The sequence below is a fragment of the Falco cherrug genome, chromosome 8 (assembly GCF_023634085.1).
Source record: "Falco cherrug isolate bFalChe1 chromosome 8, bFalChe1.pri, whole genome shotgun sequence".
NCBI lineage: Eukaryota > Metazoa > Chordata > Aves > Falconiformes > Falconidae > Falco > Falco cherrug.
Genome location: NC_073704.1, coordinates 11,492,495 through 11,516,101, shown reverse-complemented (window position 1 = coordinate 11,516,101; position 23,607 = coordinate 11,492,495). Strand labels below are relative to the sequence as shown.

Below are 23,607 nucleotides of genomic sequence, written 5' to 3'. Positions count from 1 at the left end.
ATTTTTCATCTGTTTTCTGATCCAAGGTACGATCAAAAGGATTTTCTACAAAGAATATGTGACTATTGACTAACTGTTTGCAGTGTGGAAATGGAAAAGCCTTTGAAAAATGCCAAAAACTAATACAAGTGTGAGAAGAACGCTGCCTGCATTTTTAACAGTTGCAAGGTGGTATTTAAGAGGGTAGTCTTGCTCGTATTTTCTAGAAAGAAGGAACTAGCTGCAAATTAATAGTTCAAGCAGTGGATAAGGAAGAAATAAATGAGATCTGTTTTAAATTACCAGAGAAGCTTGTCCATCCTTTATTAGGCTTGAGAGGTAGAGTGCCTCAATTGGAAGAATGTATAATTCTAATAATATACCATAGTACCAGAATTATGGCACTTAGATGTTTAGCATCAAGTGGACTTTTGTTAATCATTTAGTGGCTTCTGAACCATGACCAAGCATTTTAAGTAAGAGGGAAGCTAACATGTTCCCTGTCAGATGCCACGAGACTTCTTCCCCATGCACGCTGTTTACTGTGATTCTTTTTGATCAGTGTGAAGCACACTGCTCACATCTGGAAATAATCAAATTAATTTGAGAAAAGATGCACATTAGCTGAAATGAAGGCGTGAAATGTGGCTGCAAAGCTCTGCATGTGTTGATGCATCCAAAATTAGCCCTCATGTTTTGTAGATATGTGGGGAGTCCATGAAGACAATAGCACCATTAGGGTTTGGGTCCTACAAACTACAGACTGAGCTTTTTGATGGTGGCAGGAGGTTATTGGAATTTGTCCATCTAGATTTCCCATTCTGTCTCTTGTTTCTATTCCAGCCTCATGATACCTACCCACTTTCCTTGGCTCTTCTAAACCTAAGTTGTCAGTAAGTTAAATTTACTGACTATTTTTTGGGGACCTTTTAATCCACAGTGCCTGATACTTAAATTTCAGACACAACATCTCAATTGGCCAGTTGGTATGTGGACATGAATTAAAGGTTTTCTTGGTTGTGTTATTTACCAGTAGACATTAGATTGCACCCCATATATGTATGTAGTTTGGGTTTTTTGCATTAAGGAAGCATGGAAGTTTTTTATGGGTTTGGGGTGTTTCAGTGTAACTCATTTTGAAGAACATCTTAATTTCATTCTTCTCTACTTCTTGGTTCCCTCTCTTCAATTATTTATTAACACCTCACCTCATAAATTCCTTTTCTCTGAAAGAATTTATCAGAATTTCTTAGATTTCATAATTTAGGCAGTCTCATTCGGGAGTTTTAGAAGCTCTAGGTACCCGAGGTCATGGTAGCCGTGTCTCTGAGCCCCAGCCTGCCTCCACAGAGCAACCCCACCCTCTTCTTGCTCTGGCCTTGGGAGCAGGGTGGCTGAGTCAGTGCTATGCTGTGTCCAAGCTAAATAGCCTTCTGGGAAGCAGGATTTGGCCCTGGAGAATATCCCTGGAGGACAGGGAGCAGTTCCCCTTTCCTCCTATCTCCTCCCACTGAGCTCAGGATCTGTCCATGCCCCTTGTTTTTCTTTTTGAAGGTCTGTTGTCTGTGCAGAAAACTCCAGTGTTACTCTCTCCCCTGAGCTGGAATTGTAGCTCTTGCTCCATGGATCCAGATGGCTGTTTCTCTTAGTTAATGAGTTAGCTTCTCTGAAATCAGGTAGCCTCATTTCACTGTGAATGGGCTCATAGACACAGGAGCAGGTAAAACCATGGCCTGAAGCAGGAAGGCAGGGTATTTGCAAAATCCTTCAGTATTCGCCTAATTCTGTTCTCTTAAAAAGTGAAATCTGTAGAAAATTCATCTGCTTACATGCAAAGGCAATGTTAATATAATGCTAAGATGATTCTGCAAGATGTACTCACAAAATATTTAGAAGGACAGCTAGCATGACAGGGTGTTTACATCAGCATTATCTTGGGTTTTGCATATCATGATCTCATGATCTGTATTACTGCAGGTGATTTGTTGTGTGTTGAGTTCAAAACAGTCAGGTGCTTCAACCCAGCTGTGGCAGCAGGAGCTGGTGTCACATATAAGAGCATATGGGGAGGGCTGTGCATGGCCCACAGATGTGGGTCAGTATCACTGATGTCTGTGGTGCATAACAGCACCTGCTTGATCCCTCTGGAAGGAGGGGGCATTGCCACCCCGCTCCCATACCCTGATTTGCACAGCTGGCTTTGATTTGGCTTCAAGGTGAGGAACATACTGAGGGAGGAGTGTTTCCACAATGCCATGCCGTGTAGCTAACGCAGCCTGTGCTGAGGCTCATACTTGTGCCCCGTGGCATACCAGCGTGGTGTCACCAGAGGTGGCTTTGGAGTAAGGGGCCGTGCTGCGGTGTTGGTGCAGCCAAGGCTGGTACAGCCTGTGAGCCCCAGTGCCCTTCTGGCCGTGGTGCTGTGCCTGCCTGCTCACCCTGTCACTGCCACTGACTTCAGCTGATGGAGGAGAAGAGTGAGAACATACTAGTAAGATCTCTGATGATGAGGTTCTGCTACAACGGGTAGGGAAGAAAGGTTCATAAATATCCAAATTAATTTTTAATTAAGGCAATGTGATATTTTTGAGGACTGGCTGTGTCTTTTTTTTTTTTTTTCCCTCTGATACTTTTTGAAAGCCTTTGTTGTAGTTTATGCAAAGAATAAGAAAATTGTAGTGGAAAGAGCAACTTTTTGCTTCCCTGAAATACTGTGTTTTCCTAGATTGTCCAAATTATTCCAGGTTTGTTCTTTTTTATTTAAATTCTACCATAATATTTGTCCACTCTTGGTATTTCTATGTCAATATTTTCAAATTACCTGATTGATATAATTCCATGGTATGCTAATGAAATGACAGAAAAACAACTAGCCTATGGTAAAAAGCACACCTGTGTATTCTGGATTTGAACCTGAGCTGCAGATGAATCACGCTGCACAGCAGATAGTTATTGCTAAATTGCTGAGTATAAAGATGCATTGTGTGACTCACTCGCTGTGTTTCTACTACCATTATAAACTCTGAGAGCACTTGATGAATAACAGAGAGTCAAGAATGAATTCATCCATGTTTCACTCTGTAACCATCTATTATAAATACTGAGCCAAATTCTGCCTCCAGATACACACAGCTCTCATTGAAGCCTGCCCACTGCATTTATTTTTAAAGATAAAAGCACTTGTTACTTTCATAGAGGACTTCTGTGACACAGTGCATTGTAGGGATGTGAATAACCTTCCTCAAGAGCTTCAAGTGAAGCGGGGAGTGTCTGCCTGGAACTGGGAAGGGCACCTCAGGGATAATAGCCTCCAAACTGTGGTGTGGGATCTAACTGTTGCGTTCGTCCCAGTGATTTCCAGAGCCATGCTCCCCTCGTGGTGAAGCTGATGGGCAGGTTTGTACTGCTCCTGGGACTTGCTGCCAGGTTCAAAGCGCACTGGATCGGTGGGAAAGGCCTTGAGTTAGTTTGGGGGTTGGTTTTTCCTTCCCCCACCCCCCGCTGAGCTTTCCTCAGAGAGAGGACGGGGGAATGTTTCCTTTTTTCCCAGAACAGGCTGTGTTCTGTCCTTGGACCCCAAACATTGGTGGCTTTGGATGTGTGCTACTCACTCCTGTGCAGAGGGGGACATTTGTCTTGTGACCTCATGTTTTGGAAAGGCTCCGATCAGAAAATGTTCCCCGGTGTCCTGTGGTAAACAGACCTAGAGGCAGAGGGTTATCTCTTTGGTTCGCAGGAGGTGTCCTTTGCCCAGCTTGGGCTCGCTCCTTCATCGTTACCCCGTCAGCCCTTCTGGTATGGTTTGAGCTGGCTGCATGAGGGCTCTTGCTGTATTTGCAGGATGCCCGCTGAGGAGTCTTCCATCAGGGTGGAGGAGGGGGGGGGAAGGCAAAGAAATGCGGAGCGTGTTTACTGTTCCCGTGGTTGACTGAGCCATGTCTCGTTGCCATTGAGCTGATACTGCTCAGCCCACCGTTTTCATTACAGCTCAGAGGAAACGCTGGGCTTGGAGTTTCACCTGCTCCCGCGGTCTTCATGCAATTAGTTATCCCCAGGGACTGGTGCTGGGTCAGGGTGAGAGCAGACGGAACTGTGCTTCCCAAAACACCGTGTTTCACTGGGAGGCAAAAGAGTTATTAGTCCTTTCTGGGGTGCAACTACAGCTTGAGTCATGTATTGTGAACAAAATCTTCATTTTCATGATCTACCATGATTATTTTTTTTTTTTCCATTCTAAAGTAGCTCTGTGAGCCTTTATTAAACAATAATATCTGATCAGAAAGGGGTTGAGTTCATTGATTGTGAATGGTTATCTGACCAGGTACCAACAGCTTTTTCTCATGTTTAGAGGTTTTCTGCAAACTGACCCGACTCTGTGGAAACTAGGGCTTTTTTCTGGTTTGTTTATTGGGGTTGTGTTAAATGTCTGCAGAATATAAGCACCATCCAGTTTTGTGCCTTCTTTTCTCTAGGCTGCTCAACCTCTGAGATAGGTGGCAGGTTGACTGCGTTCAGCTGATTTCTTATACGTGTGGGTTTTTTCTCCCAGGAAATAAAAGGTGGGAAGTGCTTTTGGAAAAGGCTTGCTGCTGGTTTTCACTTTGAAATAGCTAGCTCGGGTCAAGCCTTTGTCTCCTCCTCAGAGGCTACTTTATCATCAAAAGACAGATTATGATAGATTTTCTTTCCTAGGTTTACATATTAAGTAGCTACTAATACATTTTTCTGTGAGGAGTAGCTGAAGTCTATGGCTTGTGCAGTGGCTTCTTTTCCTGGCTTGGACAAATGAGAGCTAATTAATAGGAGTGAAATACGTGTGAAGTAGCAAATAATGATTAGTTTTGTTTATGTATAAATACTGATAGTCATAAGAGAATGCAAATGCTTGTCTGGGAAACAGCTGTTCCCCATGAGCTGTTTTGGACAAAAGGGAATGAGTGTGAATGTTCACAAAACAGCAAGTAAGAGGGGATATAAACAGGGTCAGATAGCACATATGTTTGGGAACCCAGTCAGTGTTCTCAAATGTGGTTTCTTTCATGGCTAGCAGCAGATTGCACATGCCACAGAGGACACATCACCTTGCGGTTCTGTGCCTGAAGAGCACCTGCTTTTTGCAACTGCAATGAAAACTGCAACAGCAGCTTCACTTCTTTTAGCAGTTGTGGCATTCTTCCCATTATCACCCTGGGAAGATGTCGTTGCATTATGATGACCAATTCACTTCTCATTAAGTTGGTCAACATTTAAGTGTAATTAATGAGTTAAAATTAGATTAATGAAAGGGCAGCCCTCAAGAAACTGATGCTAATAATTGCAAGGCATATGAGAGTCAGGGAGGACATGACCCATAATTTTTACCGCTTCTGATTTGTTTTGGTTTTAAAGCAGTTCACTCATGCCCAGGACAGATAAGCAGAGCCACTTCTGCATTTAAACCCTCTCTCATCTGCTGGACACGAGTTTCCCTGGCAGCATTGCTGGTAATGTGCCTGTGCTGCACCCGGTCCCTGCCTGACAGTCAGGGGCACGGTCACCCGCTCGGAGCTGATCTCTCCTGCTAATGTCGTTACAGGCCAAGTGGTGAAGGCAAGGAACCATGGCAGAGGATAGGAAAGACGAAGCCAAGGCACCGCACTGGACTTCAGGTCAGCTAACAGAGGCTTCTTCACACCCACATTCACCTGAAATTAAGGAACAGGGCGGTGCAGGTGCCGGACTGGTCAGAAGTGCCAATGGATTTCCCTACCGAGAGGACGAGGAGCCGGGGCTGGGCGCCCATGAGCAGCCGGGGACGTATGCTCGGACCAAAGAGAATGGGATCAACGGCGAGCTGTCGGCAGGGGACAGGGAGACCGCAGGTAACGCACCTCGGTGCCCTGCCACAAAACACAGGTCTCTGGAGACCACCGGATAATGCTTCTCCAAGGGAAAATGTTAGGTGGAGCCAAGCATGCCCTGGGGCATGGGGGAGCTGCTGTAAGGGAGCATGTGCTTTGGAAGGGCACTAGCTCTTCACAGCAAAAGCTGCATCTTCATCCAGGTTTGCACAGCTTACCTCCTTACCCAGGATCCTGGGCAGTGCTCTGAGAAGACTTCAGGAAAGGCATGATGGTGCCTTAGTGCGTCTTGGTAGGTGGGACAGGCTCACCTCTCTAGGGACGAGAGAACAGGCTGGCGTAGGGCGGCTTCCCAGCTCCTCTGGGCTAGGAGGGAGTAGAAAACCGCTGAGCTGTTGCACATGGATGGCTCATGTTGCTCTTGCATGTGTTTGTGCTTCTGCGTACATTTGCCTGAAGGATGGGTTCTCCTGTTACTGCTCACAAGTAACAACACCTTCTTGAAACCACCAACTCTTTGCAGAATAATGTGTTGCTCAGTCTGACCAGGAATGCCACTATTCAGTCAGCATTTATTCACCCTCGCCCAAGTGTATTTCACTGGGACTTTATCTATTTGTAAACTGTATTGGGATTTTAGGATTCAGCTTGTAATTTGAGGGGGGAAAAAAAGGGTGACTGTGTGTCAAAATGGAATATGCAAATCAAGTTGCCTGTTTTAGAAGTAAATGCTAATTCTCTCTGTGCTGAGTTCCCACTTTAAACCCCGAATACACATTGCAGGAGGAATTTCTCTTGTACAGACACAACTGCCCTTGATGCATCCATCCATGCGTGCTAAAGAGATCTTTCTAGCAATGTTTATTGGCTGTTGAAGCATTCGGAGATGCCTATTCATAATTTCTCAGCAGCTGGAGAATTTCAAGGGTCTTGGACTCTACAGTTGTTTCGAAAGCAATTGTTCTGGAAATGGATCTCTCTGCTAAAAGGGAACAAGTTTAGATTTTAAGAATCTCTTCTTGTGGATAGCCAAAATGTGAAAGTGAAAGGTAAAAGAAATCTTGTGTAAGCATTCAGATGAACACACTGTTTGGAGAGATGATAAGAAGGTCTTGTCTCTTTGCTGTAACCCAACTTTGGGCTATGCTTAGCCAGCAGATAAGCAGGAGCAGGTGTGCAGGAATCTCAGGTGGAAGATGCTGCAGTTCTTAGGGGTTGACAAGGGTTGTGGGGAGACCGAGTGTATTTTTCCTCTTTGCCACAGATTTTTCGCACAATCTTGGACAAGTCCCACCCATACACATGGAGAAGTGGGATAAACTTTATGGGATGAAGAGGAATTTCCTATCCTTAAAAAGGGAGGAGAGAAATGCTCTTCTCAAGCTCTTTCACGCTCAGGTTCTGAGTGGTGATGACTGTCTGAGACAGACAGGACCATTTAATTGAGGAGTTTGCAACTAACGGGTGAGAAGAGGCAGGAACCCACTGCTGCCCAGCAGCAGGTGTTGTTGTCATGTATTTTCATGTTGCTTTCTGAGGCAAGGGGTTAAAAAGCAGGACAGGAAAAAAATGAGGCAGTATGGTCTAGGGCAGGCAGTGCGAGTGGGGACTCACATTTGCCAAGGGAACAAACTACTCTTGATTCAGGTAATGTTCTCTGATCACCACCGTATGGCCTCATTGCCTCCTCTCCTGCTTTTTTTCTCAGTGTCTGCTTAGATTGAGAGATCTCTGGTGTGGGGACTTACTGTCGATACGTACAGTTTTTGTTTGGGAGTCTTATATAGCTTGTCACGTGGCATCCTTGTTTGTCCTTGAACATCAGAAGAGTCCCTAAAAATGCTTGCCTTCATGCATGAATTCCTAGCTCTCTGGAAACTTGTACACTGCACATGCACACACTGACTAAGCCCATATTTGATTAATGCAATGTAAAGCATCTTACTTAAGATGTATTTTTAACTATTTTTCTCTTTCTGAAGGAGAAACCTGTTGGCAACTTACTGTACTGACAAAAGGGGACCAGGGCAGTTTTGCCATTTTACACTAGTATTTCCTAGCTGGATGTGCTTAAAGCTTTGTGAAGCAGGAACTTTAAAGTGGATTTTTGGTGTTTGATTCAAAGTTAGATCTTGAAATCAGGATTGCCATTTGCCACCAAATTCAGTCATCTTTGCTGTGTTTGTCTGCTTGCAAATTCTAACTGCAGTGGGGTGGTGTATCAGGTAAGGTTTTTTAATGCCGCTCCGATACACATAATTACCAATGAAGTGAATCGTTTAATCATTTGTAGTAGCTTACCTATTCCAATCAGCTGAGAAGAAAATGCACAGGAAGCCAAGGTCAACTGAGATGATTAAGCCAAACTGTGAGTTTGAGTGGATTTACAGGGATTTTATTTCCCTGGTGCAAGTCCAGCACCATAACCTAGGAAAATCTCTGGCTTCTCATCGTGTCAGAGTTCGTAAATGCCCAGCAACTGCAATAACCAGCTCAGCCACAGTGAAGCCCGAGTATAAACAGGGCATTTCCCCAGCAGCTGCCCATCGCCCCATCCCTGGTGATGAGAGCTCAGTTACATTTTGAGGCATTTTGCCTGAGGAAGCTCTGCAGTACCTGACTGACCCAAGAGCTGGGGTTCAGTCACGAAATGGACCTCTCCTAGGGAGGGGTATTCTGCAGCAGTGCAATAGTCCCTTCAGGGCACAGAAAAGCAGCAGGGTGTACCCATTTGCAGGGCTCGTGCTGTAAAATCCGAGGGCTGTGTGTTAAGGGGAAGGTTAGAGCCAGGCCACCGGGACAAAAGCACCTTATGTCAACACTGATGCAGAGGCAAGGGGTGTTACTAGGGGAGGATATAACAGTTCTTGCCAAAACGCATCTAATCGATCACTGCAAGTGACATTTTTAGATTTGCACAGTTAAAATTTGCCTTCCTGTATATATGTGTCTCTCTCTCTTGGCATCTGTCTAAGAGTTATTGAGTCTGACCTCAATTTTGGAATCCTCTGAATCTGGCTGTTGTGTTGCCTTTGATTGATCTGTCTCGGTATCGTGCTGGTAATGGCTGCATTATGGAGACACATCAATGCCCTCCTTTCAAATGGACCGATGGGAACGTGGGAGAACGCACAGTGCTGCGGGCAGGGCAGCCTCAGGGCCTGATCCGGCAGCCACTGAAGTCAAAGGCAAATACGTATGAGAGAACAGGCCGGGGTTTTTGGCATAGTGCATAGGAAGCTGTTATGGACGTGATATAAGTAAGAGTGGTAACGCAGCTATTCCTTTTTATATGTATTTGTGTATATAAATTTATATATATACTTGGGCTGCCCTTGGCAGACCATCTCAACCCCGCTTCATCCTCAGCCCCGTGCCTCTGCCAGCTGCAAGTCCCATGCTGCTCCCGAGGAGCTCCTGAGAACACCTTGCCTTTGACACGCTCTGTAGCATCCCGCAGCCACGACCCACCAAGTTTCAGTGTCCTCCCTCTGATTCATGCCTGTCCGTGTCCTTTTCACTTACACACACACACACAGGGCATCTTTGGTGAGGATTTTGGAAGTATTAAGAGTGGAGGATGAGATCTGTAGCTCTTGTTAAGCCAAACATTTTCATGTCACACGAGATGTGTGCTGCAAAGGAGACGTGATAGAGTAACCTTCAGAAACTCACTCTGGAACAGGCTGATGTGGGAAGCTTCGGATTGGACCCCACGGTAGAGCACAGGATGTGTTTGACTTGCGATGGAATATGAAAAGCTGTGGTCAGGTAACTGGGAGGAAGCTGGGGGGCAATACAGGTGTGCTGCGGCATTCTCTGGGAAACAGCAGTTCAACACAATCCATCTTATTTGACTTGCAAGGAACATCAAGCTGCAGAGATTTGTTTTTTTACACTTAAAATGCATTTATTGTTCTTCTCAGTAATGTAATGAATAACCTGTCAAATTTATGTAATTAGGGGCGAAAGTGGTTAGATTCATTATGAAGCATCTTCTACAGTATGTCTTTATGTACAGTGACTCAACTGAGTCACTTTATTATATGCCAAATTCAGGTTTATAATTGGAGGGGGTTTGGATTACCCACACAGTTATTTGATGAATTATTTTCTTGACAGATGAAGGGAAAGCATTTCCTGAAATCCTATTACCAGAGCCTCAGGACAGTGGCTCTGTCCTGGTGTCAGTCAATGTTAAGGATGGTAACACATCCTGCCAGAGTGGCAAACAGAGCCCTTCATTAATTGGCAGGGTACCCAAACCATGTGGGATGCAAAGAGACTGCCGGAAAATTGTGGCAGAGTTCCTGACTCAGCACAGCGGACCAACTGCAGGTTGAGTGCTCCTGCCTTGTTTTTCAGAGCTCTTGACTCATAGGAAAGGTGGGTGAGAGGGAGCTCATGACAGATAAATGAGAGAGGCCAGCTTTTCTGATGGCTGGGGGGACCCAGAGATGTCAGTCTCTAAGTGAAACAGAAAGAGCGGGGAGACCTAGACCTGTGAAGAGGAATGAAGAAGTGGCAGTATTGAGCTGAGGAAGGAGTACGCGACTCGGGAATGGTGGGGGAACAGATCCAGCAGTGGGAGAGCTAGGGGAGCTAAAAAGGGCCAAGAGCTGGTGAGATGAAAGCTGTGAGGGAGCAAAGCAGGGGCAGGAAATGGCAGGGAAAAAAGAAAAAAAATTAAGATAAGGTAAGGACAGTAGAAAGAGGTTCAGTTTTATCTGTTCATCCAGAGCCAACTCAGTTTTTGCATGATGGCAGATACTACCCTAAAGAGGAGGGGATTCAGAATAGCACAGTCTGCAGGGAACAACTGACGAGAAAAGTGGGAAGGGGCAAATCGTCTTACAGCCCTAAATGTAATTTATTGTAATTGAGCCATTTGTTTTAGGCTTTGTTCAGCTGGACCAAATGGACATCTGCAACAAATCTATTCCTGTGGCCAAGTACTCATTAAATAAGCATATTTCAATAATCTGCAGGGAATGTGAGTCTGAAAGATTGCCCTGGCATAGCCAGTAATACTTGAGCAGAGGTGGGGAGTCCCTTTAGGCTGGCTGTGCAAAAACAACATGTTGAAGACAGGGATTGTGCTCGTTACAGCCACCTGGCAGTGCATCAAGGAAACAGTCTGTATCCCATCACCTTCCATAGCCTTGCCCTGTAGTCAGTCTCCAGGTAAAGAGGATCTTGTTCACAGCGGTCATCACCACTGCACTTAGAAAATCACTACGATGCTTAGTTCTGCAGGCTCAGGGCCCTCAGCTCAGAAGGGCCAGGCCTGGAGCATCAGTGATGGCAGGCTGTGTTGGGGCAGGATTGCAGCCCTGTGCATGGGGTCAGTAAACACAACAGCTTCTACAGGCTGAAACTTCACTGAGTCGTCTCCTGGTCCCATGTGAAAAAAATATGTTCCCCCACCCACCCACTCCCCTAGTGACATCTCATTTAATCTTTTCCTTTTTCTCTCTCTCGTGCTATACAAGTGATAATACTCAGATGGCACTGCCAGTACACATATAGACATGCCTTCTTTGTCTTTCCAGCAGGACGGCTTTGTCAGAGCTTTCCTTTTCATTTGGCTGCGTGCACTGGCTGTCCTGCTGATGCCTAAGCCCTCCTGGAGTTAGCAGAGCCCTCCACAAACTCCCTGGATGCCTTTTTCCCAAAGGAGCCTCCCTGCCCTGTTGTCAGACGTGCATTTTCAACAAGCGGCTTGTCTCAAGCAACACAGACAAAATGCACAGAAGGATGCAAAATCGATGACATTCAAAGATAAATGTGATTGCTGTGTTTGTCCCATTTCAGTTGTTTATTTTACAGAGCTGGAAGAATGCATCTTATCATGTCATTCATGGCTCCCATGGGAAAGAAGCTGTTAATTAGGCATTTTGATCTTCCACCCTTTGCCCAGGGAATGTGACAGTAATTACTGTGCACCATCATTTTTGCCAATTTAGATACAGGCAAACATACCGTGCTTCTGAAACTTTTCTTCTCTGTGTTAAAGAGTGATGCAAGTGTCATTTTCTGGGACACACTATTGGAATATTTTAGGCACGTTCATATTATGTTGCTGAAGATAGCGTAGGTGGAGGTAGCAGAGCCTCTTTGGGGCACTTGTAGAAAATGGGGGGTTTAGCGTTCTCTGTTAAGCTTACTCTAGAGGTCCTTCTCAGCTGCTGTTCTGCAGAGGATCAGGAATGAAACCACAGAAATTCATCTTTTGCTGTGTGTGCCCTACCCCCAGCTATCTTCCGTCTGACTCTGAATACTTAATAACTGCTGTAGAGACGAGTCTGCAGGTTTTTCTGTGTCTGGCACTTGTATTGGTCACTGAATCCAGTAAGACATCCCGTTTTGTCCAACCATGTCCTCTCTGAGAGGCTTCCTGGGACTTCAGAAATCAGTCAGTGATTGAAATGTATTAGTAGGAGCAGGAGGGTCTGGCACAGTTTTGGGCAGTTCAAGCGTGCAAAAATTACTGCCTGAAAGGGGGTGGGGCGAGATAACCCAGTGTGCAGGTGCTGTTGACTCCCACAGCTGGGAGTCAGATACCCAGAGGAGTTTAGCCATCGGTCTCTTTTATCCCTAAAGGTCCTCTGAAAATGGCAGTGTGGGGTTCAGATTTGCTTTTGAAAACCGTATTCCAAACCAGGTGCAGTCATCAAGAGTCAACAGTTGCATCGTGCTGTGTCAGTGTTGAATCTGGCCAAGAGAAGGCATCAAGCAGCCATTTCTTTTGGGCTCCCTGTTGGTGTTTTGGTTCACTCTGCTGTGCTCTTGTTAGGCTATGAGCATCTTAAGAGGGAATTGCATGAGCAGCTGTGCTTCCTTAAGGAGTAAGAGCAAAATGCCTGTGATTGTGTTGGCCTGGCAACCAGCACTCAGTCAGTGCCATCAGTGTTCCCAGAAAACATAATTGGTAACAACCTTAGAGATGCAACAAGGAGCAATGAGGCCGGGATATGGAGGAAATATCTTTCATAACATGTTGTTCCTACCACACTGGAAATTCAGACTGTACGCCATGAGTGCTGTTTATCAAAGCTGCCTTTTGAAAACATCTGCAGCCATTCTTGGGCGGCTGCTGTAGCCAGGATAGCTATTGCTGTTGAAGGATGAAGCCTACCAAATACGGAACATATCCCGGGAGTCAGATTTTCACTTTTGTCTCTTCTTTTTGTGGACAAAAATTTGCCCTTTGTCTGTTCGCCTCTACCCTCCCTCCCCGCCATCCGTGTTTGGCTGCCTGCTCTGGTGGGGGCTGTAATGAGGACTTTGCTGTTTCTGTGGGCTGGATCTTGACCCTCCAGCACTGGTGTTAGCTGAGTGACTGCTGGGGCAGTTAAGTCCAGAGGCTGTGTTCTAAATTGTGGCCTGGTGCGCTGGAGTCCTTTTCCGTGTGTGGTAGGAGACAGTTTGTGCATTTATGAATTGCATAAAGAGACAAGGCTTGTAAAGGCCAGGAGAGAGGGCACGCAGGTGCAAAGAGAGCCACCCCAGGTCGCCCAGGAAGGCTGCGGCAGAGCTGTGGGCAGGTGGCACAGCCCTGTGCAGAGCTGCGTGCTGCCTCTGCAGTCTCCTGCCCTCTGGGCTTGGCTAAGCTCTGCCGCTTGCAGAGAGGTGGAGATGGAGCACTTCACTGGCTCTTCCTTGTCATGTCTGAAGGGAAGCCATCATGGTCTCCATCCCCAGGGTGGCAGCATGAAGGATGTGCAGGAACACTAGGCAATATTTGGCAGTGGGCAGAGGTCTTTGCGATTGCAGCTGGAAGGTGGTATTGCTGGGGATTGTGCCAGCATATAATCTTCCATTCCAGTTTTGATCTGAGGGCAAGAAGATTTGGAGGAAGGTTCATTACCAAACAACAGAGCCTTGTTTCGCAGGCACACAGCTGCTCTTGTTTCAAGCAGACCTGAAATGGCAACTTCTTCTCCAAAGTCACCTTGAAAGGGAAGCAGCAGGTTCTTAGGTGACAGCCTGGGACGTGCTGGTGGGCATTCCCTGCCGTTCCCCGCCTCGTTGCCTGCCCCTCACCCTGTGCACAGGCCATTACTGGCTCTCAGGGTCTCTCACACTGTGGAGCAGAAGAGCCTGGAGGTGCAACCATCAACCTGCTGCTCGCCCCCGTGCTTCACAAATCCCTCCTTCCCCTTTTCGCAGGGCAGAAGCTGATGCGCGTGGCTCGGTGCACTGCCAGGCCCAGCTCCCTGCCACCCCCAGGCATCTCCCGAGGCCGGGCCCGGGCGCAGCCGGCCGGGGGTTTAACCTTTGGCGGGGAGGAGGTAGGTGCCATCAGATCACTTACAAAAATGAGTCGCACAAACAGTCTGCTGCTCCTGCGAGGAGTGCCAGGCGCTGCTGATTTCTTTTTTCCCTGTTGCCATGCCAACACGTCCCTGAGTAGAGTGAGATCTCTTTATAAGCTCCGCTGAGAGAAAGTATGTAGCCTGGGAGCTTATTTAGCATTCAGGAGTGCACAGCCTCTCGGTAACGGCTCTGAGACACAGCCAGGCTGTCTGACAAAGGAGAGGAGGATTTAATTTTTTTCCTTCCTTTCCTCTAGCATTTCATTCTCAAGGTTAAGTGAGACAGGGTAGATGGGGAGAAAGACTGGGAACACTTTACGATGGGCACCTCGCTCTGCTGTCCTCACTGAGGCACGACTTTAATGGAAATGAAAAGCAGATATCACTTTGGGGCATATTTACAGTGCAGAATACATGTGTGAGAGATATATATATGCAAATTTCTTGGTTCAGCTAACACTGATGAGCTACTGTGTATTAAAATTGGAAAACAAAGGCAATCCAGGTTTTAATTTTAGCAAGGAACTCAAAAGGAAAGATTAGAAGGAAGCCAGGGACAAGGCCCCTGTCTTGATCTTCCCTGCTGTTTTAGTCTGTAAGGTTACAATACAGAGCAAGAAATCATCTCTTCTCATGCTGCCTTCATATCCTGAGTAAGGACAGCAAAACCCAGTGTGTACTGGTGCTTTGGTTTGGGGTTTTCTGTTTTGTGGAGTTGCTACTGGTAGATTAACTGCTCACTTTAAATTAAATCTTTATAGTGATGGTTAGTACAGGTTTGCTTGCCTTTGCAAGCTGAAGGGGTGGAAATCAGCATAAAGTAGCTGGCATTAGCTGGCAGATGAGCACTGATGATCCAGTGCCTGTCCGTACCAGCTGTGAAAAGGTTAATCTGGAAATTCAAAGGCAAGACTCAAAGTGAAGAAGGCTATGTGCTGGTGTTGACGCTGTCATTTGTTCCTTGGGAGGTGCTGAGCAGAACATTTATGTTTCCTGTGCTGTTTCACAGATCGACTGCAGAGTGGAGTCAGTGGAGCTTGGAAAACCCATCCTGAGGTGATGGTTTAGAAATGCAGTCTGTTTTTTGGGGGTTTGGTTATTGCTGAAGCATTCCTTGTGACATGCAAAAAGTGCAGGAAACTGAAGGCATTCCAGCTGTGTACGTTAGATCGTGTGAGTGAGCCCTCCTCCTGTCTGTGGAAAATACCTGGTCAAAATTTTAATTTTAGTTGCATGCAGTATATGGAAAATAACTGTGAGATATCGTTATCTCCGAGGCAGGAAAACCTGTTAGCTGCTTCCCAGAGACTCATTTTCAGTCTGGACTGAGTAGATCGAATACTTCATGGAAATCAGTTTCACTTGGTAGCACTATATATTTTGGGACAGGGAAAAAAACCCAACCCAGGTACTTCCCTTTTTTTGTTGCTATTTCTTTCCTTGAGGCTAATTCACAGTGATATACGATCAGTTTGCTACAGCTCCCAGCAACCCATATAGCCTATGGCAGTTATAATAAAACTCATTTATAGTCTGGGCCTCCGTCCGTGGCAGTCCCCGTGCATCTGGCGAGACATACTTCTGCTCTTCTTTATTAACCGATCAGCTGCCCATGCTGCATGGATGTGGCAGTCGTGCTGACGTACCCAAACAGTTTTCAGCCATAGCCTTGCACCGCATAGAAGGAAAAGGCTTCAGCTGTGGATGTTGCTTTTTACCCCAAATTCAGAGTATGTGCCAAATCCAGGGTAAACACAACCTGCACAAGCTGTTGGTGAGCTGTAAAGGGAACTAATCCTTAGCCATTCCTGCCCATGAGTTGCTGCTTTTTGCTTTCACTGTCATCTGTTCTCTCCATTTAAGAATATATTGTCCTTCTCAACAATTACTCTGTCAGCTTCACCTTCTTTTTCTCTTTTTCTCACTTGCGTTGCCTCTAGCTTCTCCCCGCCCCTTGTTCTATGTACCCCCAGCTTTATCCCAGCCATCCAGTGTAGCTTCTCTGTGACCTTGAATTTCCACTGCCACTCCTCATTTTCAGTACACTTGAGAGCTCCGCTCTGGATGCAGACCTTTCCCAGTGGCTACAGTGACCCAAACCCTGGTCTCATCTCCCCACAGCACCCACATGTCCCCAGCACTGGGGCTGCAGAAGCTTGCAGGTGTTTAAGTGCCCAGAGAAGACGGCTCTGTTAAAGTGGAAGAGGTAGTTCAGAAGGTGCACTGAGGGCTTTTATGTGCATCTCTCACATCTCCCTTCTGCAAGAGTAGGTGCATATCTCTCTTTCCTAATCATTTTGCACACTTGAGTTGTGAGCCAGTAGCTTCCAAGGGGGGGCAGGCAGTGGACGGGAGCAAGGTGTGTGAGCAGGCAAGGATGAGTCCCAGTCACAGACAGCGACCTGGCAGAAACAAGGCTCCCTTCAACTGGGGTAGTGCCAGAAGAGAGGAGGAGAGAGGGCAGAACTCTTGAGCAGGGCTGAGAACTGCTCTGGAAATCATCCACATCATGACATCTGTGGGACTTGGTTAATTTGTATGTGACGTAGGACCTGTTCCGCTCTGCCTGTCTGTGGGAACACCTGCACACCCACGTTTGTAAGTACGCAACACTGTTCTGCACAGGCGGCAGGAGAAAAACATCTGTCTTGGTACAGGCACAGGGCTCGGCTGGGAAGCGGAGCTGGGAAGAGATTAGCTGCGCAGCTGTAGCTGCATTGCAGAGCTAGCTGGTTAAATGGGGCTGGACTGGCTGCGTGAGCCCTGGAGCGAAGAGGACACAGTATTGCTGCCTTTTGTATGTCACTGTATCCCCCAATGGCTTGAACCAAAGTTCTGTTGCATTGACAGAATCTTCAGTCCTTCTGGCCAGGCACAACTAGAAATCCCACACAACGCATGCACAGGTTAATGTTAATTTAAACTTAAATTCAGCAGAGTTTGTATAGCATACCTGGAATTCTTTTTTTAAAGAGATCACAGGAAACGCTGTAGAAAGTGTTTAAAATCAGCTCAAAAGGAGCTAAAAATGACCTTGTAAGGCACATGTCACCTCCTGCTGTACGTGGCTGAAGCTCCATTGACTTCTGTGGGCATCCTTAAAAGTCTGTTTAAAATCTGAGCTTGTACTGAAGTTCAAAACAAATATTGATTTTTAAAAGTGAGTTTCCTGTTACGTGTATTTACTCACACTCAAAAGATTAAATATCTGGTTCTTTCTTTGGAAGCCAAAGTGGTTTCTTCTGCATGAGTCTTAAGGAGCTAATGTTTTAATGAAAGCAAGATAGAGCTGCTTTGTATGTGTGAATGATGTTTTCAGCTGATACCAAGTCCTGGGAAAAGCAGTGGGACCTCACTGCATTGTCCTGGCTGAGGGTCTGGTGGTGTCTGCTTCAGTATTGCATGTTAACTGTAAATTGTGTTGCAGATGCATCAGACAAAACAGAACCAATTAGCTTTTCCCACCTCTGACTTGGCTGGGAAATGCTGACAGTAGTAAATATTTTGTTCCAGACAGTAGACTTAAGAAGATGCGACTCAGGGGATGCACAGCGAGCAAGTATTTGCAGTAATGAGTGCTCATTTTAAAAGCATTGCTTTATTGTACTGACATTTGTATGACTCCTTTTTAACAGTCTTTCATATTTCAGGGGAGGAGGGGTGTGGGGACTGATCCCTGGCTGTTTTTACAGCTGCTAGACAGCATGGCAGAGGCCTCTGCCTACTGAACGTGCACTGGGGTGTTGGGGAGGCAGAGGAGGGGGCTTACTGGAATGGTCAGAATTGCTCCCTGCTCCTAGCATGAGTCGCTTTGGATTTCGACACTTGAGTGCCTTGGAGAGTTGGACTATCTGTCCAGCTCTCTTGCTGAAGAAGGTGACCAGGGAAATGCAGTCAAGGCAGTGGAGCTGAGGTACGTGCAGAAGGTGTGGAAGTGGTCCAAGGATGGGCAGCCCAGGCTGCTGCTTCCCCTGAGGCAGCCAGGTGTGCATGGCCAAGCTGCCCCCCAGCCTCCCTGTTTGCCTGTACAGAGCACGACCGGTCCGACCCAGCTCAGCTGCAGCCACAACACCACCTTTGCTCTGTTATGAAACAGATACGTTAAGGGGCTGGATGATGGCAATTCAGATTTACAGTCTTGAGTTTGAGAAGGTAGAAGGGGCTGTTGAATACCTGAAGTAGCCCAAAACACAGAGGCGTAAACTGTTTGCTGTGGGGCACCCCAGGGCATGAAGCTACTGTGTCAGGTATCCAGCTGTAGTTCCCCCCGCACATGTCACTGCAATATGTCTTTCCCCAAAGGTTGTCTGAATGTTCATGCCTTTGGGTTTCAATGCATTAAACAGTCAAAGCTCTTTTTCTCTCAGAACACAAGCCTTTTCTGACCTGTTCAGTTGGTTAGCTGGTAAATCCTGGTGATTAATCTGTCGCTATCCTCATTGATGCAACAGTAGCTTAAAGTCAACGAGTTTATTAGGGAAATGATACTTGTCAGTTGTGTTGTGGTTTCATTTAATTTAAAAGCTGATGTTCCCATTATTTGCCTTCATACCTCCTGCCAATTACTGTTGATACTGCCAACATCCAGATCAAGGACCTACTTACAGCAAAATATTTATACTCACGAAAGCCATTTGAGAGCAAATATTTGAATTCTGTAAAGCTATGTTACTGCTTTTTTTCTTCAATCGCAAGCACTAATCTGTTGGCATTATTTGGGTTTTCTATAACTTATGCCTACTGCTTTGATTGCTGCTGTGCATAATTCTTTTCTAACCTGAGTGCAAAAGGCAGTACTTAAGAGTTGTCGTGATCCCACTGATAGAGTCCAAGATGTGTCTGTTTTTTCCATCAGAACTGTCACTGGGTGAAACCCAGATCTTTTTTCCCCCAGGATTGCAGCAGTCTTGACCCAAACAAGACTTGTCCACCAGCTTCCAGGAGAGCTGAGCATGAATTCAGGACCTGGCCTTAGGGGACTGGCTAATGCCTCTAAACAAATCGAATAGCTATTTGCTTTATAGTCCTGCTGCACTCGGAATTGCAGTACCCGAGGGGGGAAAAAATCCATAGGTCCTGTTTGCTTTTCAAATTGTCAAAGATAGCAAATAGCCATTTTGTGTCTTTCCTTTCTGCAGGAATATATTTGGAGTATTTTGCCTCACTAAGCAGCACAGGTTGCTCTGTGCTTTTGTCATTGACTCGATTCCACTGTGCCAACAATTAGTGCTGGTTACCTTGGAAACTGCTCTGCACCCCACTGAGGATTTTGACAGGCACATTTTGACTGAAATTGCTTTGTTTTCCCAGTTCTGCAAGCACACATGTAGCTAATCCTTTTGCTGGGCTCTGCCTGTGTTTCTTCCTTAAAATGCAGCAAAATTAACAAAACATACTATTTTATCCTTTCCATCTGTTTGCATCTTTCTTTATCCCTGTTTTAGCCGCAGTGCTCCAGGAGCGTTAATTACCCTTCGTTTTAACCGAGCTAACTGTTAATTTTCTTGGTAGGTGTCTAAAGGGTGACATTGTGAATGCGTGTAAAGTTTTGACACAATTTTCAGTCTCCTCCTCCCTGTCCCTCCTTCCTGTCATCCGTTCGGTTTTCTCCTGGTGCATTCGTTGTGCCATGCAGTTCCAGAATGTTAAACTTTGTTTATGTCTTCAACAAGTTCTGCTTTACAGAGGCCAGGTGGCATCTTCCATGGCTATGGCAAACTCGGGATCTTCTGCCACCATAGTGGAATCAGTTAGAGCTGTTGCTAGAAGAAGCAAGGGGTGATGCTGCTTCAGTCTGGGAAGAGTGTCTCAGTGGAATTATGGGGACGTGAAATGCCTTTTCATTTTAGGAGTAGCTGTCCCTGTTGCTGTGAAATGGATTCTCGAGTGGGAAGAAGCGATAGATAGGTGGGCTGACTGAACTGGATGAATGGCAGTAATGGAGCACGGGTGACTACAGTCAGGGAAGGAGAAGAGCTTGGCAGACAAACTCTGGTCCAACTGGGGCAACTCTGGCCTGAGGAATCACTGACACTGTTATGTGAGGTGACGAGACGGCTGTTCCCCTGGGCAAGCTGCACCAGCCCCGGTTCCTCTGCCAGCAGGATCCTTGCGGTGGTGCTGGTCACGTACCTGCGAGGCTGGAAGACGCTGGGAGCACTGCCCATAGGAAATGTCTCCTGTCAAAAACAATCCTCAGGATAATAATACAGCATTGCATTGAGGGGTAGGGGGGAGAGAGAAGATGAAAGGTACTGCTGGGTGAGGGCTGTCAGAGGCAAGTATCTGAGCCTGAGCGGTTTCACCTAGGAAGTGGTGTTCGTGGCAAACTCAGCTCCTCAAGAGATTGAGCCTGAGGCTGTGGTACGTTGGAAGAGAAAAAGGTGCCCGAGGCTGAAGTAAAACCATTAAAAAGGGCACAAAGCGAGCAGACACCACACATTGCTGCAGAGAAGTGTTGCAGCTCTAATTTTTGCTCTTGTCCTTATAGTTGCTAATTATTTCTGAACAATTTTCTGGAAATATTTGGTGAAAGCTCAGACACCATTTTTAAAGACTCTTGCCACCATCTGTACATCTGTCCCTGGGGCTGGTAAAACCTGTCTGTTAAAAAACTTAATGGACTGGAAAGGTTTCCTGGGAAATGGAAGTGCTGTAGGTAATGGATTCAGGTGCCAGTGGAGACATCTGCAGCCCATTGACGACTGCAGCAGCATCAATAAGAAATGAAGGACTTTGAAATGACATCTTGGCCTTGTACAGGATTTGATCCCAGATCTTTGGCTGTGCTGTAGCCATGCTTTGACATGTAACCTTGCTTAATGGCCCCTGGTTGAGTCTCTGTCAGTGAAGGGGGGCTCAGGTGTCTGAGGCAGTGTGTGGCTGACACCTGCTGCAGTTTAAACATTGATGCCAGAGCAAGCTGGGGTGAGGACCGGGCAGCTGTTGTGCCCTTGGGTGTGCTTATGAGGAGTGCAGCAGGTTTTGGAGGCACCAGGCGTTCTAAACCCAGCCAAGAGGAAAGGCTGCGACTCCCCATACCGTCAGCAGCTGGTTCAGCATCCCCTGTGCTCTGAAAGGGTTTGTGTCCCTGAGTTACGTGAGGGGCAGGGAGATTCCAGATGGCCTGATTTGGTATGCTGGGTGCTGGCGTTTGTAGAAGAATTGGGCTGGCTTCTAAGTGCTCTCTGCTCCTGGTTTTACTCATTTGATTTTTAACTTCGGTTAAAATTAGCGTAGTGCCCAAGACAAGGTGCCTGCCCTCTCAGCAGGGCAGAGTCCTCTGTTCCTGCCAGAGAGCAGCCATGGCACTAGTTGCAACTGGCTGCAACTTGACCTGGCAGCCCCATCAGGTCTTGCTCTGAAGTGGCGACCTTTAAGAGAGCAGCAGAATCCCTGTCCCTGTGTGTTAGCTCCTGGCCTCTCAGCTCAGCCTGCTCGTGTCAGGGGGCTTTTGAAAGCCTGTGTTGAGGATCTTCCACAATGTCTCCACCCTATTATGGACGTCACATTGGAGGACCACCCGTACTTTTGGGTACCACATTCCCTGACATCAAACTGGGAGACTCGCTCTGTGTCCTGTACCCATGGGCAGCTGATATCTTGGTAAAAAGGAGAAGCATTTTACTCTCTGCAAAATGCAAAGGAAAGCCATGGTGCTGTTCTTTGTTGTGCTGGAGTCTTATTTGAAGCCAAGGTCCTTGTAGCCTTTAAGAAATGTATATTTGGTGTTACTTGTCATTTGTTAGTGCCGTTTTGGTGGCACAAATTAGAGTCAGAGAATGTCTACCTGCCTAAAGAGAAGGAAAACAAATCTCTAGAAGCAAAACTATCTCAAATGAATCCAGAGCTTTTAGGCCATGAAAAATTTGCCTGGCATCCTTTTTTTTTATCCTTTTTTTTTTTTTTCTTTATCATTAGGCTTCCTTGAACTTTAACTGAACCATGAGGAAACTATGAAGAGTCTCAATAGCTGCCCTGTGAGGATTTGACTTACCCATTGGATCTGCTATTTATAGTGTCCATTAGTACAAAAGTGTCTGTCCTTTTGCAGCAGTCATGTACAGGAAAAGCAGTGCTCTTCTGGCGAACTGCCTATGCCTCCTGTGTCACCCAAAATATCCATCAACAGAGTGTTCAGAAGTGAGCCTTTCTTGATTAAAAAAACCCAGCCAGACAAAACAAAGCAAAAAAACAAACCCAGAGGCCATTTGTATTTTTATTTACTGATTTTGTATTGAAATTTCTATTTTTCATGAGACAGCCTTTCACCCCCAGCCATATCTCCCTGTGGAACGTAATCTTTGTCCCAAGCAAATTAAATCGGGAAAAGAGCTGAGAGGGTGGGAACTGCCTTCCAGGCTTGGAGAGCTCATCTGCACCACAGAACCAGGCAGGATATGAACAAGTATAAATTCTGTAATGAAGGAGACCTTTTTTAATAGGCATTTGTCTTACCTTGCTGGAAGGAGGCTTGCAGTAGCTTGGGTGATAGAGAGCAGGTGACCGAGTAGGTTTCCTTTAGATATGCTCTAGGGTAAATCTGCATAATCTGTATCTGAAAAATTAATTGGAGTCTTTTCTTAGAAGTTTCATGTGAAAATAAGCTTAAAAAATTGATTCTCCTAACATCTTCCTAACGGAGTCTTGATTTGCTCATCTGAACGAGCAGTACAGACTCGATGATGTTACTTTTGTCAGTAGTGTTCTGATCAGTAGATTCATGGAAATTTTGATAGAAGGGTCATGTGTCACATCCTCCAGGTGTAAAGCGGGTAGTGTCAGTTGGCGTGGGGTCTTCTGGAGCTGTGGTACTCTGCGAAGCTCTGTGCCATTCTCCACGCTCACCAAAGCTGTCAGGGCAATACTCTTTCCTATTCTGAAAGAGCGGAATCTGAGCAGGATATAACCGAAGGATGCTGTGTGGTTTGTTTCCTACCCACGTGTCCCACCCATGCAAGGTGCTGCAGCATGCCAGCTGCGTGGCGTGGGAGAGGGTACCACGGGTCTGCGGGAAGAGGCTGGGCCAAGCTGCAGGTTCGTTCTCCCAGTTTCCCCCTGTACCGCTTGTGCTTTGCAGTCAGCGTGTCCCTCACAACACGGGGAATTGTCAGGACCTGTAGTGATTCCAAGGGACCATTTGTGTCCAGCTCACTGCTCTGCAACAGCAGCACCACATGACAGCCTGGGAGGGTCTGCAAGGTATCTATTTCATGTTTCTCACAAGAGGAAGGAACCAAGAGGTGCCAAGAAGCACCCTCAGCATCCAGCAGGTGTGGAAGCAGGAGAAGGTAGAAAAGCCAAAAAATGAGGTGCAGGCCTTTGAAAGGCAGCTGGGAAGAGTGACGGACTTTAAATCAGTGTCCCTGTTCTTTGGTCCATAGGACTAGCCACATGCATGACTTGGTTTATGGGGGTTATGGTGCTTGATTCGATCTGCTTAACCACAAAGTGGAGTTTTATCTCACGCT

General features: G+C 46.3%; 1 protein-coding gene across 41 annotated transcripts in view; it reads left to right on the top strand.

The window, feature by feature from the left end:
- Positions 1–23,607, top strand: part of MAP2 (microtubule associated protein 2) — a 235,163-nt gene that overhangs the window by 157,059 nt on the left and 54,497 nt on the right. For 39 of the 41 annotated variants that reach the window (XM_055718913.1, XM_055718906.1, XM_055718909.1 and 36 more), the window contains one exon: positions 5,555–5,840. The exons of the other annotated variants lie outside the window; for them this stretch is intronic. In XM_055718913.1, coding sequence (XP_055574888.1) covers positions 5,579–5,840 — 262 coding nt within the window. In that variant the 5' untranslated portion in view covers positions 5,555–5,578. The remainder of the gene's footprint in view (positions 1–5,554; positions 5,841–23,607) is intronic. 41 annotated transcript variants of the gene reach the window in all.